General features: G+C 49.9%; 7 protein-coding genes and 5 non-coding genes across 12 annotated transcripts; 9 read left to right on the forward strand and 3 right to left on the reverse strand.

Moving 5' to 3' along the window:
• Window positions 1-76: 76 nt before the first annotated feature.
• AtWU_02491 (dihydroxyphthalate decarboxylase) lies at window positions 77-1,090 on the forward strand (the record flags this gene model as incomplete). Its single annotated transcript, XM_035497605.1, has 1 exon — window positions 77-1,090. The coding sequence occupies one exon, from the start codon at window positions 77-79 to the stop codon at window positions 1,088-1,090; it is 1,014 nt and encodes a 337-aa protein (XP_035353498.1).
• A 191-nt stretch (window positions 1,091-1,281) lies between these two features.
• On the reverse strand, window positions 1,282-2,951 carry AtWU_02492 (Zn(II)2Cys6 transcription factor; the record flags this gene model as incomplete). Its single annotated transcript, XM_035497606.1, has 2 exons — window positions 1,282-2,782; window positions 2,848-2,951. The coding sequence occupies 2 exons, from the start codon at window positions 2,949-2,951 to the stop codon at window positions 1,282-1,284; spliced, it is 1,605 nt and encodes a 534-aa protein (XP_035353499.1).
• A 1,171-nt stretch (window positions 2,952-4,122) lies between these two features.
• On the forward strand, window positions 4,123-5,690 carry AtWU_02493 (amid-like NADH oxidoreductase; the record flags this gene model as incomplete). The annotated part of the gene is made up of 7 exons (XM_035497607.1): window positions 4,123-4,179; window positions 4,237-4,281; window positions 4,341-4,388; window positions 4,459-4,928; window positions 4,988-5,405; window positions 5,472-5,545; window positions 5,609-5,690. 7 exons carry the CDS (start codon window positions 4,123-4,125, stop codon window positions 5,688-5,690), a joined length of 1,194 nt encoding a protein of 397 aa, XP_035353500.1.
• Window positions 5,691-6,046: 356 nt separating this feature from the next.
• Window positions 6,047-6,313, reverse strand: AtWU_02494 (carbohydrate-binding module family 14 protein; the record flags this gene model as incomplete). Its single annotated transcript, XM_035497608.1, has 1 exon — window positions 6,047-6,313. One exon carries the CDS (start codon window positions 6,311-6,313, stop codon window positions 6,047-6,049), a length of 267 nt encoding a protein of 88 aa, XP_035353501.1.
• A 2,084-nt stretch (window positions 6,314-8,397) lies between these two features.
• On the forward strand, window positions 8,398-8,806 carry AtWU_02495 (Con-6 family protein; the record flags this gene model as incomplete). Its single annotated transcript, XM_035497609.1, has 3 exons — window positions 8,398-8,444; window positions 8,501-8,653; window positions 8,716-8,806. 3 exons carry the CDS (start codon window positions 8,398-8,400, stop codon window positions 8,804-8,806), a joined length of 291 nt encoding a protein of 96 aa, XP_035353502.1.
• A 334-nt stretch (window positions 8,807-9,140) lies between these two features.
• On the reverse strand, window positions 9,141-10,499 carry AtWU_02496 (glycerol-3-phosphate dehydrogenase family protein; the record flags this gene model as incomplete). Its single annotated transcript, XM_035497610.1, has 3 exons — window positions 9,141-9,220; window positions 9,276-10,387; window positions 10,447-10,499. 3 exons carry the CDS (start codon window positions 10,497-10,499, stop codon window positions 9,141-9,143), a joined length of 1,245 nt encoding a protein of 414 aa, XP_035353503.1.
• A 1,208-nt stretch (window positions 10,500-11,707) lies between these two features.
• On the forward strand, window positions 11,708-11,796 carry AtWU_t62. Its single transcript is given in 2 exon segments — window positions 11,708-11,745; window positions 11,761-11,796. It is a non-coding gene; the product is annotated as a tRNA-Tyr (tRNA).
• Window positions 11,797-11,878: 82 nt separating this feature from the next.
• On the forward strand, window positions 11,879-11,966 carry AtWU_t63. Its single transcript is given in 2 exon segments — window positions 11,879-11,916; window positions 11,931-11,966. It is a non-coding gene; the product is annotated as a tRNA-Tyr (tRNA).
• Window positions 11,967-12,057: 91 nt separating this feature from the next.
• Window positions 12,058-12,145, forward strand: AtWU_t64. The gene is given in 2 exon segments: window positions 12,058-12,095; window positions 12,110-12,145. It is a non-coding gene; the product is annotated as a tRNA-Tyr (tRNA).
• Window positions 12,146-12,737: 592 nt separating this feature from the next.
• On the forward strand, window positions 12,738-12,825 carry AtWU_t65. Its single transcript is given in 2 exon segments — window positions 12,738-12,775; window positions 12,790-12,825. It is a non-coding gene; the product is annotated as a tRNA-Tyr (tRNA).
• Window positions 12,826-13,313: 488 nt separating this feature from the next.
• AtWU_t66 lies at window positions 13,314-13,403 on the forward strand. Its single transcript is given in 2 exon segments — window positions 13,314-13,351; window positions 13,368-13,403. It is a non-coding gene; the product is annotated as a tRNA-Tyr (tRNA).
• Window positions 13,404-14,469: 1,066 nt separating this feature from the next.
• AtWU_02497 (OPT family oligopeptide transporter) lies at window positions 14,470-16,869 on the forward strand (the record flags this gene model as incomplete). The annotated part of the gene is made up of 1 exon (XM_035497611.1): window positions 14,470-16,869. The coding sequence occupies one exon, from the start codon at window positions 14,470-14,472 to the stop codon at window positions 16,867-16,869; it is 2,400 nt and encodes a 799-aa protein (XP_035353504.1).
• Between the last annotated feature and the right edge of the window lie 382 nt (window positions 16,870-17,251).

The following is a 17,251-nucleotide window of genomic DNA, read 5'->3' on the forward strand; positions in this document are numbered from 1 at the left end:
TTATCCAGCCATCCAACCCCCAACACATACGCAACCTCTCTATTCTCTTGTCATCACGCCCGCAAACATATTCACAATGCCCGTTCCATTCTCCTTTGCTGCCCCCTGCTACGACCGCATGGTCCCGCTCGCGACCGGCGAGGTCCGCCCCGCGGGTCTCGATCTGAACTTTGTCGAAGTCCAGCATCCCCGCGACGTATTTGACCGCATGGTCCGCAACGGCGAATTTGACGCCTCTGAACTCTCGAGTAGTGAATTTATCACCCGCCATGTCGCCGGCGATCGCACCTTTACTGCTGTCCCGGCCTTCCCGCTCCGTACTTTCCGTCATGGATACATCGTCGTCAACACTGACCGCATCAAGTCACCTGCAGACTTGTCGGGGAAGCGCATCGGCGTGCAATTGTATACTATGACCGCTGCCGTCTGGATCCGTGGGCTTTTGATGCATGAGTACGGCGTGGATCTGTCGAGCATCACCTGGATTGAGGGGCGGATGGACGCGCCCGGGGCCCATGGCAAGCCATCTGTCCTGATTCGGAGGGAAGGGGACAAGCCGCTGGCCAACATTGAAAAGAACAACAGCGGGAAATCCTTGAACCAACTGCTAGCGGATGGTGAGATCGATGCGACCATCGGAGCAGAGGTTCCATCTTGTCTCTGGGACAACGAAAAGGCCCCTCATATTCAGCGCCTGTTTCCTAATTATAAGGAGGCCGAGAAGGAGTATTACCGAAAGACGGGCATCTTCCCGATTATGCACCTGGTTGCTATCCGAAGGGAAGTGTACGACCAGCACAAGTGGATTGCGACGAGCTTGTTCCAGGCGCTGAATGAGTCGAAGGAGTTGGTTCGCAAGAGGACCTACATGCCTGGTATGATCCGCTGTATGTTGCCGTGGCTGCGGGAGGCACTGGAAGAGACCGTCGAGGTGTTCGGGGAGGATTGCTGGCCGTATGGAATTGAGAAAAACCGCAAGACTTTGGAGGCGTTGGTGCAGTATCTGTATGAGCAGGGGATGATTGAAAGGGTGGTTCCGGTTGAGGAACTGTTTGCGCCAGTTCAGGAGGCGCCGTTTGTGATTCATTAGTAGCCTGATAATTGCTATCACTTAACTCAATGCAATAGAGAGATCCCCATTGGCAGCTTGCAGGTGGTTTTGAATCGCTGGAAATACACCCTAGTAGTATCGGCATCTGTCATACGCACTTCAATTACTCTTTTTTCGCGCACTATATCATTGACAGACGACATAGCAGCGACTCTGGCGGGACGGATCCACTAAGAAGGATATATATCTTCCTCCAGCATAACGCAAACTTCGTGCTTCACATCTCCAAGAAAGTACGATATGCGCGCCCGGCGCTGATCGTCTTCAACCGTCATGAAAATACCTCGCAAGGATGGCTCATTACGACCACCCGTTACCTTTCCACTGACATCCACATTGAAATTATTCATCGCCTCCACTCTCATAGTATGAATCGCCAACTGCGCACACAAATTTGAATCCCAGGTGCCCTCGCGATGAGGCCATGACCGAAGCATCTCAATAGCTCGCCACCGCACACTGTAATCACGACAACCGGTAGCCACGAGAGTTAAGGGTGGGATAATGCCCATGTCGAAGCAGACGCTCGGGCGCTCTGGAAACTTGTGCATGATTGTATTCACTAAAGATAGGATGCTCTCGAACTCGGGCGTGTATTGGTCAAGGACGGGTTCATTTCCGTCTAATAGGCAGGTTTGGAGGGTGAGGGTTGCGGCGCGCTGGTGGAGGTGAATTATGTCTGCTCCTCGTTGTTCTTTTGGGCTAAGTTGGGGTGAGTATTTTGTTCGAAATGTATTGAATGCTTGGGCGAATGTATCGATTTGTAGACATAGGTCGAGTTGCTTCTTGTAGAGTGTTTCGTAGTCCGAGGCGATTTGGCTGTGGGTGGAGCCCGAAGCCTTCGCTGTGAAAAGAAGCACAGTGCCCGTCACGCGATCGAAAGCTTGACGCGCCTCTGCGAGGGTCTGAAAAGCGGTGGACTTCTCATTCCCCAGTTGGATATGGTCCTGCTCATCGGTAAACCAGATCGGTCCTCCTACACCGAACTGGCTGGACTGGACGTCCAAGTGCGCAAATGCCTCGACAAGACACCACTCCACCGGGGGCTTGGACATTGCCGCCGAGTCAAGCTGTCTGTGGGCGCCTAGACTTTTCAAGATGTGTATACCACCATGCAGATGTCTAAAGGCGTTATCATACCGGCCGCGCAGCAATTCAGACAACGTGAAAAGCAAGCAGCACAGCAGAGTGACCTCTCTCAGACAGGGATCCTGCGATGTCCGCCGCGCATTAAGCAAGACGATGGAGCGACCCGCCTGTTCCAAAGCGAAGCGATGCCAAGTATTATCCAAGTCCTCCCTAGCAAGCGGCATGCCTTTCTTCTCGGCATCCTGGTGGACGGCGCTCAACGCGACAGCCGCATGATATACCGCGGGCTCGGCGTGACTCAACTGGAGGACGAGTCTCTGCCAGAGTGATGAGTCGAACCATCCCAGAAATGCGGGCATGGATCGATGTTGGAAATAGGCGAATGTTCGTTGTTCGTCGGCATTCATCACCCAATGGATCCCGTGGGTGAGTGAACCCGGCACTGTGATCACCACCACTGCTTTTCTGGGTCTCCGCATCTCGCGGGGTAACCGGTGGAACTCATATCCGTCGCAGGTTCGGCCCGTGGATGTACAATTGGTGCATGCGCCGGGGGTTTCGTCGCATTTCTTATGACGGGCACTAGGAAGCGCGTTTTAGTTTAGCAAGGGATTCAAGGTACCGTGTGTGCTGCGGGTCTAACTCACCGACAGGTACGACACCCAGTCCTGGACCTTCGTCCCCCAGCTCTCTTGCGGGTGGATGCTGGGGATGTTGTTGTTTCGGATGGACCTGGAGTATCGAGGAGCATAGGTCGAGCTGCCAGGATAATTGGAGATAATCAGCCTGGAGATAAACGAAATTAAATTACCTGCGTGGGTGCTGCGTGAAACGCGATAAGCACGAGATCACGGGGCTTAGCGTGGATAGTCCACGTGGCTGGCGCCTGAGATACGAGGCAGCAGCCATTCTTCCTATTAAGACAGTTCTTGAAATCTACTAGGCAGCAACACAGCGACATGCTGAGGTAGGCAGCAGTGTATCGGAGGTATATTTCTGGCCTTTCTCAGACTAATGCGGCTTTATTCATGAGAGTCTCTTAGTTGGTGTTGACGGACCTGCGGTGGGCATCCAGTAAGGTTACTATAGGCGCGAAGTAGAATCAGGAAGTGATAATGCCAGTGCTACGCCTAATACCCAAGGGCCAGCTATCAATCACCCCAGACTGGCAAGTTCAACCACAGAATGGCGAATCCCTGGAACCGCATCAATCCGGCCGTATATCCGAACCCCGCAAATCCGACGGACTTCATCCGCGATCAACTGCCGTGGGGCTCGGCGGTGGTGCCTCGGTGAGTCGGTGCCTTGCATCAGGCTGATCGTCTCTTATCTGATCTTAAGGCTGTTGACTAAAGAATCCACCGTGATGCCTCGGACATTGTAGTAAAGGAGTGATTGCTTTCGCTCGAACTAGACAATACTGTCGTACTCGAGATAACACTCGAGTTCAGAGCCATACACGAGGCGCACTCCCATTGCGCCCTTACTGTCCGAATCTCTACACATCCACCTCACAATACCCGGAATTTCATACCGAAAGAACTGCCACCTGCAAGAGACGACTTTGTGTACACGGCAATGTGGACCACCGGAATTATGGGAGTGACGCCACTGCCACCCGGAACCAATCCGGGGTGGATGCCGTCTCGGAGATACTCAAAAGGGCAGTCGGGAGATCAGATAAGGAATATGCCGAGCTCCCCTGGATGATAATCCCCCACTTTGCCTCCGGGGCTAATCCTTCTGCCGCCCTTATATACTCGTGCTTCTGCGTGCTCGGTCGCGATTTGATCATGTTTCTACCTTCAGACAGACTTATACCTTCGTGGATTTCTTATACATTTATCACTGCAAGCATAGCATTGATTATTTCGTCTATCGCTCCTAGAATAATCCAACACCGCACTGAAAATTCCGTCAGTATGGCCGCAACTTCTTTGAAGAACGTCATCGTTGTGGGCGGTTCCTATGTCGGAAAGGTAATTTCACGCGCAACACGGTTAATATTCCAGAAACATGACTGACAGCAAATACAGGGAGTCGCACAAGAGCTTGCGCGGGTCGTTCCCAGCACACATAGAGTATGTCCCACTCTGACATCTATACGGGTTCAAATTACCATATTAACCCCCGCCCGCAGGTCCTCCTTATCGAACCCCACAGTCACTTCCACCATCTTTTCGCATTTGTATGTGACAACACCTCCCCACTTGCCAAAAAATCATCATCAGAGACACAAGAGCTAATCCGCACCTCAGCCCCGATTCGCCGTCCTCCCCGGCCACGAACAAAAAGCCTTCATCCCCTACTCCCGCCTCTACTCCTCCACCCCCAATGCCACACAACATGCAGTCGTTCAGGCGCGCGTTCTCTCCGTACAGCCCCAACACGTCAACCTCGATCGTGACTGGCAAGGTCTGAAGCAGATTCCATTCGAGTACCTCGTTGTCGCAACAGGCACGCGTCTCGCCCAACCCGCAGCCATGAGCGACGATGACAAGCCCTCCTCCGTTCTCTACCTTCAGAAACACCAAGCAGACGTCAAGAAAGCCAAGTCTGTAGTAATCGTCGGCGGTGGAGCCGTCGGTGTGCAGATGGCCACCGACATGAAAGAGCTGTACCCGGAGAAGGAAATCACCGTGGTGCAGTCGCGCGATCAATTGATGCCTCAATTCCACCGCGGTCTTCACGAGATCGTTAAGAAGCGCTTCGAAGAGCTCGGCATCAAGTTAGTCCACACTTCATCCTTATTACATCCAAGAGACCACCTCAACTAACCTACTTCAGTCTGGTCACCGGCGCCCGCATCGTCGTCCCTGAAACCGGCTTTCCCAACAACGGCACCCCCTTCACCGTCCAACTGAACAACGGCACCGAACTCTCAACCGAGTTCGTCATCCTTGCCACGGGCCAGAAACCCAACAACGACCTCATCAAGTCTCTCCCCGCTTCTTCTCCCGACTCTCTCATCAACCCTGACAACGGCTTCATCCGTATCCGTCCCACCATGCAATTCCAGGACCCGAAGTACCCGAATCTCTTTGCACTGGGCGACATCGCTGATACTGGATTGCGCAAGGCCGCAAGACCCGGTGGTCCCCAGGCTGCGGCCGTGGCGAAGAATATTCAGGCGATGATCGAGGGGAAGAAGCCCGAGGAGGCGTTCCCGCCGTTCCCGATGGCTATTCATATTACGTTGGGACTGGTATGTCTTCTATTTCATTATCTTGTGTCTGCAGTATGGAGAGATGCTAATAGTTCGACTGCACAGAAATACAACATTGTGTTCCGGAATCCTAACCCCGCTGAGGGACAGAATGAGCCTGTTGTTAAGGAGTCTTGGGAGTAAGTTCCCCACATGCACAAATCTTTAAAATTAGTAAAGGGTAAAAGCTAACGATTTGACAGCTCGCAAGAAGACATGGGTGTTGATCGCTGGTGGCAGCGTATGGGATTTGAGGAAAACGGCGCCCCTCAATACCATTTGTAATGTGGATGCATTGCATACTGTTACCGCGTACGATACCATTTTATGTAGATTTGATAGACCATTTATATAAGATATGATACCATGTATACCGATCATATGGATTATCAATTGAGCGAATGATGAATTTAGAATGACGCATTATGCAGAGGTATTTGGATGACCATAGTACATTCAACTGATAGTACACAATAAACAGATCTGATAACAATTGTATCCACTTTTTCAAAGTATTTTATAGTCGACCCCCCAATTAGAGATACATTAGAAATTAAGTGTTCCCAGTATAAGCCTGTACACCTATACTCAAAACATATCGGTTAAAGAGCGACTTTGGTCGGAAAAGTAAGGTTTGCCATCTAGGCGTGGAAAGGGCGAGGGTGGTGGGGGTCCTTGAAGCAAGAAGGAACGTTCTGCTCGTAGTCGCATGTGCTGATCTTGGGGTTGAAGGCAGTGCCAGCACCGCATTCCTTGTGGGCGGGCTCAGTGCCAGGGTTGCACTGGTAGAACTTGTGGCAGTTGGCGGGATCGGGCCAGACAGCGCTGCTCTCGCAAGCGTGGGCGGCGGCGCTGTTGACCAGGAGGGAGCTGATGAAGACAGCGAGAGCTTGGTAGGTGAAGCGCATTTTGGCGGGTTGTCTGGAGATTGTTTAGTTGTGGGATGGATGAAGAGGGGTGGTTTGTCACTCACGGGTTCCTGTAGATAGGTTAGTATGTGAAGAAAGAGTGGATTGGTGGTTGAAGGCTGATGTGTTCTGATTGATGATGAGGGAAATACAGCAGGTTAATGCCTCATATTTATACCTGAGATGGCTCCTTCGGGGTCTGTTTGTGTTTATAGTAGGAACACATATGGAATGACAACTTCTATGGGGAAGGGATGAGCCGGTGTGGTATCTACAGGCTCAATTGAAAAGTTCAAGATGGATCCCCACATAGGATCTCCCTTTCACAGGCGGGTAGTCCAAGGGATGGACGGTCTCGGCCAAGTAGAGGGCCCAAATGTTGTCACAAGACATTACCAATTGAAGCCAAGGGAGAAGCCTGCTATCGCCAAGTCCACAGTCATTCAACAACCTGAGTTTGTTGCAATGCTATTCTTGAGGCACAGTCAAACTTTCCGTACGTAGTAGATACTGCATGTTATGGCAAGGATCGATGGGATGCAAGCCGCTGGGTCCACTGGCGTCACCCCTTGCTCCAGACCCACAAGCATAGTCGGTTCCAACTTCCGGCACGAGTGAGGGTCAGGGATCTACATCCCCGGATTCTTTATCCTTGGAAGCCTGCAGCACTGGCTAATATGTTGATTTGTTTATACAGTGCATCGGCGCGCTAAATGTAGACGTGATTGGCGCTCTAAGATGGGGTTGCCATACACATTGGCGTGTCCCCTGATAGCTGAAAGCTATAGATAGATACGTGATTATCTAAAAGTCTCCAAGGTTTGAAAGCTTTTTCCGCCGCATCAAAATCTAGTCTGAGCTTTGGTGTCCCTCAACGAACTCGTAAATTAAAGGGGATAGTAAGAATGCAGCCGAGCAAGTCAAGGTACAGGTCTAGAGACAGAATGCTCGGCGGCCTTGTTCCCGTGCCAAGATAGGCTCCTGGGATCATGACATACGGGTTATTCAATTTGTCTTAATAATAAACAAACAAGATGGACTGACCCATATCAAATTTTAATATATAACCGACATTCTCAGTCCTGGAGAAAGGAATGAGCGAGGACTTTGGATTCTTCATAGTTAAGCGAAGGGTGGATCCACAACGGAAAGCACCCCCTGTCCGGAAAGTATCACCGCCTAGGCACCTTTCCTGTTGTGTGTGCATACTGCCTGACATATCAGTCGAGGAGATATAAGCGGTCAGTGGGACTGTGGTTGCTTTCGTCCGCCATCCACGTCAACTTTACAACCAAATCAAGGCCAGTAGTATGAGCCATTCGTCATCTTCTCCATACTATTTACTTTCTCATATGCAACCGTCTGTGGGCAGCGTCAGCCAATAACGCGAGCTGAGCTCATTGACCGGTCGTCTGTATGAAATCAATCGCAGCCAAAATACGATTGGATTAGGAACAGGGAATGCTTCTGATGACTAGTACAAAACCAATAATAATTGCAGTATGATTAATGCTATAATTTTCCGCAAATACTCCTGTAGTCGGCAATACAGTTTGATGCCACTCTGGGAGTCTGGGCCTGACAACATACTCTTAGTTAGGATGAAAGGCTCTTACAGCGTTGCGGAATAGACCCCATTATTTGCAAGTGGCAGTCCCTAAACTTGCACGTTTCCTATTCTTTAGTGCCATCGCGTCGAGCGACGAGCGAGACTACACCAATCAGTTGGCTATCACCACCAATCTGAAAACCTGCCCCCCACGGTACCGAAGCTTTAACTCGTGGTCTAGCTTTATATTCAACGAATCAAGTAGAATAGAACCTATTGGATAAGGCCCAGACCTACACGCATTACCTAACCGGGCATCATCCCGGCCAGCATGAAGTCAGATTGACTTAACCCCCTCACCAAGAGACGAGATGAGAGAATGACGAGTGAGGCTTTCGAATCAGATAATTGGTATATATGTGATGGGATGAAGCAGATCTGTTCAGGTCTATTTAATACTTTTCATACAACGTACCAAGCTCAGTGGCTCTATCATCATTCATAAGATATATTTACATACCCTAACTACTACATAATGTCCTCCACCGAAGACGGACTTAACGCTCTTCGTGGCTATAAGGCGTGAGTGTTCCTTCCAACTATTACAAACTAGATCCAGTTAACCAAATTGCAAACAGTACCCTAAATAATCCTAATACCTCCGACGAGGCGAAGCAGAATGCTCAGGCCATGATCGAGCAACTCGGCGGGGATCAGCCCCGGGAGGAACTCTACAACCTCCGCGGTGACGCTACCAAGGACCCTAACCGCGTGGCTGGTGGCTTAAAGGCGTGAGTTGGATACATTTCCTCATATTTAATTTGGAATGGGATATTGATCATCTCTTCAATAGAGCTCAAAGCAACCCTGGAATCTCGCAACAGGGAAAGAAGGCAGCGGGCCAGAAACTGGGACAGCTTTCGGGTGAAGCTCCTGAGGAGTAAATGTATTTATTGATAACCATTTCTAAGTTATGGAATTGTGCACTGTAGGCATTTGATTGGATACGGGCGCTGTGTCTTTTACTACTTGCTGTATGTGTTTTATGAATAGCCCACAAAGTAGGGATGTAGAATGTCAAGTCATGTGAGGGCAGGTCGCGATGGACCTTCACTGGCACCTGTTGTGATCTGGTCTTATTCACCCCAGAGCAGCGATATTGCAAGCTACCAGATGCCTTGGATGAAAATAAATTTTATTGACTAGCATTTATCGTTCTAGCAACGTGTCATGTCTCATTATCTAGGTTCGGAAACTATTGAACGGGATCAGGCACCCTCAGGCGCTCTTCTTCTTTTTCTTCTTCCCATCTAGCAGTGCCGGGAGGTCATCAACAGTAGACTTTCCTTCAAGAATATCTGACATAACGTTAGTACGAGCTTGTGAGGAAGATAAATCGGAGGGGATGCTTACCATGAACTGCAACAAACAACGGAAATTCCTTTAGCTGGTCGTGCTTCGAGAGAAAGTCATAAACAGCGTAAGCCGTCGAAGTCCCCTGCAACTTCTGGCCGTTGAGCTCCTTCTGTTCGATTTCATTGACGCTGACCCCCTGCTCGACTGCATGACAGGCTGACCGGAAGTTCCGCCCACCGCTACACGAGGAAATCACGTCCGCTAGACCCGCGCTCTCCTCAGTAAAGGTCCTCTCATCCACAGACTTGGGAAACCACGTCCGACCAAACTTAATCATCTCCAGGATGCCGACACGCATAATTGCTGCCTTGGCATTTTCTCCCCAGCCTTTTCCTGCAACAAAGCCCGATGCTAAAGCTATAATGTTTTTCAGAGCACCTCCTAGAGCCACTCCGGCAACGTCGCGAACGTGATTGACATGGAAATATGGGCGGGCAAACAGAGTCTCCCACAGCTCGGCATCGACTGCAGGGAGATCCTTTGGGACCGGGTGTAGCTTGACATGCGTGGGTTTGGTCTTATGTTGCCGCTGCTCATCAATCTTGATCAAGTTATCCTTCGGCGACCCATTACGCTCATTCGCATCCATCGGAGGGGTGTCGTAACCGATGGTCGTCTCACAAAACTTCTCCGCGGCTACCTCTGGAGCGATGTTGGCGCCGGACAAGGCACCGCAGTAGATACCGAGTCGCTCCATGATAAGTTCGGAGTGGAGAGTCACGGTTCCGTCTGACACATCGACGCCCTTGATGCAAGAGATACCTCTCGCATAGGGGAGATGGTGCCCGACAACACCATCAAGGGTCTTGCCGATAAACTGATGGGGGAGGTTGAAGATGAGTAAGGTAGCATCCTTGACGGCCGACTTGATGTCTGGGTCGGCTACGACATTGTCAGGAAGGGCAATATCCGGCAGGTACTTGACATTCTCGTGGACCTCATTGATGACCTCAGTCAATTTGCGCTTCTGGCCGCCTAGTTTTTTGTGGTGCTTGGAGGATTCTGGAACCTCGATTTCCTCCTCAAACACCCACATGCGCACCTCTGGCTCGAAAAGGTCGGGATGTTCCTTAGTGTTTTCTGCGACAATCTTGGAGATGGTGGATCCCCTAGATTACCATGGTGTTAGCCAAATGTGCGGCAGCGGCAAGGCAGAGATGGTGCATACCAGTTACCGGAACCGACCACGGCCACCTTATGCTTTCGTGTGTGCTCAGGCATCTTCAGATGTGCCAACTTGATGCAATTGATTAAGAAAGAAAAGTTGTGCCAATATAGATGGGCATTGAAAACCGTCGAGGTGCCATTTGATCAGTGGTTATAATAGCTGGCGCGAGGTGGTTCTGACAGCCCTGGGACTCTGATGTGAGAAGGACGTCATCGCCCTGTTCACAGCGAGTTCATTCCCTGCATTCCCTCCCTACTCCCTTTTTCCCCAATCAAGATGACAGGCCTGGAATTTTGGATCCATCAATAAGAAAAATTATAAGGCCCTGCCCAACTCTCTGCCTCTACTGTCACTGGCTTAGATGACCGCTGTACATATCCATGGTTTGCCACGGATACCTCCGACCGTACCGAAACCACCGCCATGAGGTCATCCCGGTGCCTGTTGTGCTTGGACGATGAATGACCATCAAATCGCCTATATACAACCTTGGATCAATGGCAATTAGCAGATGAAGCCAATGTCAGTTCAGGAGTTTCAGGCTATCCGGGTCGGTCGCGCGTAATTTGCGGTACAGCTGCGATGGCACCGTACGCGGATTTAACCCGGTAGAACCGATCTATAGCTGCGAAGAAAAAAATCGCAGGCAACAAATTGTATGGAGGACCATATTGGATCATGCGTCGAGACAGCTTCACTGCATTCTTAGGAGGGAGTCAGTTGCCCTTGTATTTTACTTTCATTACCTTTGCCCTCACTTTGTCCACTATTTGTCATATTCGTCGTCTACTGTGTGGTTAATATATTCTCTAAAGACACAGGGGTAGAATCATGTGTTTAATCTATCTAGATCTAAAGATGATGATGATGATGATGATGATGATTGTAGATTGATGTCAGAGAGACATATCTTAGTATATCCGGCAAGATCCTGCAGGCCATAGACATGGTGTGTCGAAGTAACTCCTCTCCATCATAGGAATCATAGTTCGTTCCCGCGCTGTAGGATATATATCATTCAACTGATTAAAGCGACACTACTAATAGTACTACGGAGCACTCCTTTGACTGGATGGGCAAGGCGACGAGCATATGCCCATAGTAAGCGGACTGATACTACCATGCTAATTACTTTTCAGTCTGCCCTTCCCTTCGTAGGTTTATGTCTACAACTGGGGAGTGCAACTAGTCACTACCGAGATTGCTGTAGGTACAGGATGTGAAATATGTAGTCAAAACTTTGGCAGCTTCGTCATCACAACCCCCGATGGTCTAGTTGGTTATGGCGTTCGGCTGTAATGGATAATTATTGTAACCGAAAAATCACCAGTTCGATTCTGGTTCGGGGGATATGAGATATTTTTTCTTGCCTTGCCAGTCAGCGTTACATGGCGTCTATAGATACAAAACATAAGGGTATAAAATCAACAAGCCCCCGATGGTCTAGTTGGTTATGGCGTTCGGCTGTAATGGATATTATTGTAACCGAAAAATCACCAGTTCGATTCTGGTTCGGGGGAGCAATTGTTTTTTGTCCCTGGTATGACAGCTACTTAGCTCTACCATTCACCACGCGATAAACAAAAAGCCAGCCCACACAATCATCGTAAGCCCCCGATGGTCTAGTTGGTTATGGCGTTCGGCTGTAATGGAAGTTATTGTAACCGAAAAATCACCAGTTCGATTCTGGTTCGGGGGATATCTAAGTTTTTGCTTGACGTGTATCCACATCTACTATTAGTAGGGTGCTGCAAAGGCGAACAGTGCTGTTAATTGGTCACAACTCACTGTCAAGCCCAAGGTTCAGCATGTGTGCCGTAGATCGACCCGGATATCCCACTTGCGCTGGTGGTGCATGCGATTACCTGCATGACTGCGAATATCAAGGGGGGATTGCTCAATGCTATTTTCACTCCCCATTGCTCGTCAAGGACTGGCCTCCATTCGCGTTTGACAATTCGGGTGGTCGCACCTAAGGACTCTCCATTCTATCCGGTTGCCCGTAATTCAAAACTTCGGAAATCCGCTGTTTCGAGCTTCAGCTACTGCAACGAAGCATCTTGATCGCCTCGTGGTGTTATGAAAACACAGGAACTAGTTAGCCACTGTCAACTACCCAGTCCTCTCTCTCTCTTATACCTATTTAATGAATTTTAGCAAGTTTATTTACCCTTCTATATTAGCCAAAAATGGCTTGCCGGCCTGCTGGCTGGCAGCCGACCTAGTGGGCTGAGGAGTAAAATATAGCCTCGCCTCATAGATGCATAGTTGCTGACTGATGACAGCAAGAACCCCCGATGGTCTAGTTGGTTATGGCGTTCGGCTGTAATGGAAGTTATTGTAACCGAAAAATCACCAGTTCGATTCTGGTTCGGGGGAGTCTTATATCTTTTTTCCTTTTTTACCACTTTGGTGACTTCTCTCACATAGCGTATAATAGATTTGCATGGACGAAACTCAAATGATTTCAATGATTTCAGGCCACTGTATTGCCATGAATCTTTATCATTGCATTCCTAAATTCTTTTGTCGTTCTTTGTAAGATGCATGGAATGAAATATCCTTTGTGCCGGCGTCATCCCGTGCCGAAGTTGGTCCGTACGAATTTTTACTTCATTCCTAAACTATAATTCTAGAGCGCGTGACTTGTACATTCTAAGTGTCAGATGACCAACAATATAGCCCATTTCGTTGTGTGTGCGTTAACCTTGTGGCCATAGCTATACATAAAGTCTATTGTACAGTATGATTCTACGCTGTCTACTTCCAGCCACCAAATGCAATTGCTCTATCATTCCGATAAGACATTTGTATATTTACGTAGTGCTGAAACATAATGGCCAGGTCTCAGCGCCCAGTCCAACGATCCCCCGATGGTCTAGTTGGTTATGGCGTTCGGCTGTAATAGGAATTTCATTGTAACCGAAAAATCACCAGTTCGATTCTGGTTCGGGGGAATCAAATGCGTCTGTTTTTGTTTTTCTTCTTCTGGTCAACAGCCCAAAGAACATCTGCAAATACGAAGCTGTATCGAGGCATGTTTTTTATGTGGACATTCAGTCTCCAATATAGAATAATCAAAGCAGGTTCTTTATTATCGCATAGTAGCAGTCGATAATTTTGGAGGATTTGTTTTCATTCTTAAACCTTTCTTTGTATAATATAAATTCCATCTTAGTATTCTCTCAGCCTATCTTTCTTGAAACTTCCAAATTCATGAATTATTCAGAGGGTGATTAAACCTGCCTGGTTATCTGTTGCCTCAAGCCATTATCGCCCCATCTCGGTCAAATCTCACTTGATTTTGTTATCCACGCGAATTCTTGCTCATCGATTTCTCTTATCTAAGCTTAACCGGATTAAGCACCCCATTGGGGCGCGACCGACCTGAGGGGCGGCCCAGCTGAAACCCTGATAGGCCACCATCTTCACTCCTCGGTCAGCCCTCCGCGGTATTCAAGCCTAATTCTACTAGCCTACTTCTTCCACCTTCCTCTGTAACGTGTGAAATTTCTTCTTGGGCCTCGGACCCATGGATGGCCCAGGGGCCGGTCGCTGGCTAAAGAGGTTGAAATGGCGTCTGTCGAATCACGGCGTGTCCACGGACAAGCTGTGGGCGGGGATCTAAGGGCGTATCACGAATGGGAAGGATTCGATAACGCAATTTTGGCATCCACTTTGGCTTCATACCACTGCTATTACTCTCCCCCCATTTTCATTTTCTCAACCATAATGGTCAGCCCTAGCTCGTGCCACCTGCACAATTCGCACTTTCTAGCCATTCGGCGTTAAGCCGACCGACTTGGCAGCTGGGGTGTGTGAAAATGCTGCAGTGCTGCTGCTCGATTGCGCCATCGCCCCCTTACCTGATGCGGAGAAGGGCGAGGAGTCACTCGATCATGGAAACTTTTCTATAAACTGCGGGCTGCCTCACCCTCTTTGCGTCGGAACGAACTGCTTGGGCATGCGTCTTTTCACCTCATCCGCCTCTGCGCGCTAGATCTCAGCCTCCGGCTCTTCACCATGGGCCTATCCACGATCTTTCGACGGAAGCGAGATGATGCAGCGCCTTCTGATGCCGGCGATGTCTCACCTGTCGCCACCACCACGGGCTACCGGGAGGACCAGACGTCCGACTCCGTATCCAAAGCGGCGTCCGTGAAGGAACAGCCCGTGGATGATTTGGAGAAGAGTCAGAAGACCGAAGAGCCCAATGTGGTCGAAACCGCAGCTGAAGAAGACCCCGAGATCGCCGCGTTGCCCCTCGAGGTGCGCCAGTTGGTCAGTCTTACTGACGACCCAACCCTGTACACCATTACCTTTCGATATTTCGTTCTCTGTATTATATTCGTCGTACCCGGTGCCTTCTTGTCCATGATGAGCCACTTCCGTACCACCGAAGCCCCATACTCCGTTTTCTTCGTGCAGATCGCGTGCCACTATGCGGGTCACTTTCTGGCGCGGGTCCTTCCAGCCTGGGTGATCCGCGTGCCCTTTACCCGTTGGTCCTTTAGCCTCAACCCGGGCCCGTGGAGCATCAAGGAACACGTTCTGGTTACCTTGACGGCGGCATCCGGAGCTACCTACAACTTGGGATATACCCCGATCGCAATGGCAGAGCTCTACTACGGCGAGAGAGTCAATCCTGCCGTGGCTATTTTCTTCATGTTTGCGATTGTCTGGATTGGGTATGCTTTCGCAGCACTGGCCCGCCAGCTTCTACTATATGACCCCAACTTCATCTGGCCGCAGGCCCTCATGCAGACTACGTTGTTTGAAACGTTCCGGAAACAGGATGTTTCATCCCCCCTCGCACGGCGACAGATGAAAGTTTTCTTCCTCTGCTTTCTTGGAATGACGCTGTGGCAGTTCTTGCCCGAATACGTCTTTCCGTTCACATCTTCCCTCGCCTTCTTGTGCTGGGTCGCACCGCATAACGCTGTGGCCAACTTCCTGGGATCTGGGTTGGGAGGTATGGGACTGCTGAATCTGTCCCTCGATTGGTCGAACATAAACTGGAACGGTTCTTCGATCCTTCTTACCCCATGGTGGACGCAGGTTGTTTTGTTCCTGGCCTTCGTTTTCAATTGTTGGGTCTTACTCCCAGCCGCGAAATGGGGAAACCTTGGATCTTACAAGCACGGCCTCATGTCTAATTCTCTGCTGACAGTGAACGGAACGACCTACCCTACCCTCGAGGTAGTTACCTCCGACTATCAGCTGAACGAGACCGCCTACGCGGAGTACGGTGACATGTACATGGGTCTTCAGAACCTCTGGGCGACCTTCTTCGACTATGCGAAAGTGACTGCAGCAATCACGTGGATCTTAACCTTCGGTTTCGTCCAGATCCGAAACAATCTGATGAAAGTTATTCGGTCGCGGCAGAAAGCGTCGCAGGAGAAGGGACAAAGCATCAATCACCAGTATCACGATCGTCTCAATGTTCTCCAGCGGACCTACAAGGAGATTCCACTCTGGTGGTACGTCGCGCTTTTCATGGCTGGCTTTATCGCTCTGATCGTGACGATTGCCTGTGGCTATCTGTGGATTCCGATCTGGACATTGTTCGTAGCACTGGCGAGTGCCGCCGTTTTGGTGGTTCCGTTTGGATTTCTGTATGCCATTTCGAACTATCAACTGGCAGTCGGGTCCTTTAATGAATTGGTGTATGGCTACATGGTCGAAACTCCTGCTGGAAAAAGCCATCGGCACCCTTGCGGACCGTCTACGTACGGATCGATTGCCGGCGATGCCTGGTACCGCGCGCAGTATATGCTGCAAGACCAGAAGATCGGTCACTACATGCATATCCCGCCACGCACGGTCTTTTTCTCTCAGATCTTTGGCACTATCCTCGGTATTCCAGTGAACTACGCCGTGATCCGATGGGTCCTCAACACGAAAGGAGACTACCTGTCGGGCAAGAAGACGGATCCGCTGAACCAATGGTCCGGTCAGTCCTTGAAGTCCTCGAATACTCTGGGTGTCCAGTATGCAGTTCTCGGACCCAGCCGACTATTCAAGGAGCAGGAGATGAAGCCTCTACCCTGGGCGTTCCTGGTGGGCGCGGTGCTGCCCCCGATCCTGTACATTATGCATCGCACTCTACCGCGCTGGCTGCGCATTGATCTATGGAACGTTAGCATTTTCTTCTCCGGTCTGTCGGTCTTCTACGGCAATATCAGCACAGGTTACACATCGGCAATCATCGGCGGGTATGTTGTCATGTACTGGGCCTACCGGTACCGGTTTGAGGTCTGGAAACGTTACAGCTACATGGTGGCCGCTGCTTTCGATGCGGGTTTCAACCTGAACATGCTGTTGATCTTCCTATTCTTTGGCTCGGGAAAGCAAATTTCCATGCCCAACTGGTGGGGCAACAACTCTGACTCGGTGGAACGGTGCTTTGCCTTGGATTGATTCTATGATCTACATTAACAAAAGGCCCTTCCATGCGGCTTCTAGCGTTCAGGCCACCTTCAACTGACGAGGGTGGATTCTGTATCTAATATGTACATGAACGGGGTTGTGGAATCGTTCTAGACCGATTCCCGAACCTTATGATAGACGAAATGCAGTAATGATATCCCCACTTAGTTTTTGGTCCGTGGTAATAGCTTTCTACTTGTTCGACGTACTTGCCCTTGGGCACAGGATTCAGGTGGCGTATATTAACTACCCGAGGGTCGAAAGTTACTTGAGAATGCACAGACCCCGGAATATGAAGGATTTCCCATCGCATCGAGCAGATGGACGAGCATCTGCGGTGGTTCCCGACACGATCGGTCGATGCTCGTTGCCG

This window comes from Aspergillus tubingensis (genome assembly GCF_013340325.1).
Source record: "Aspergillus tubingensis WU-2223L DNA, scaffold_3, whole genome shotgun sequence".
Classification (NCBI taxonomy): domain Eukaryota; kingdom Fungi; phylum Ascomycota; class Eurotiomycetes; order Eurotiales; family Aspergillaceae; genus Aspergillus; species Aspergillus tubingensis.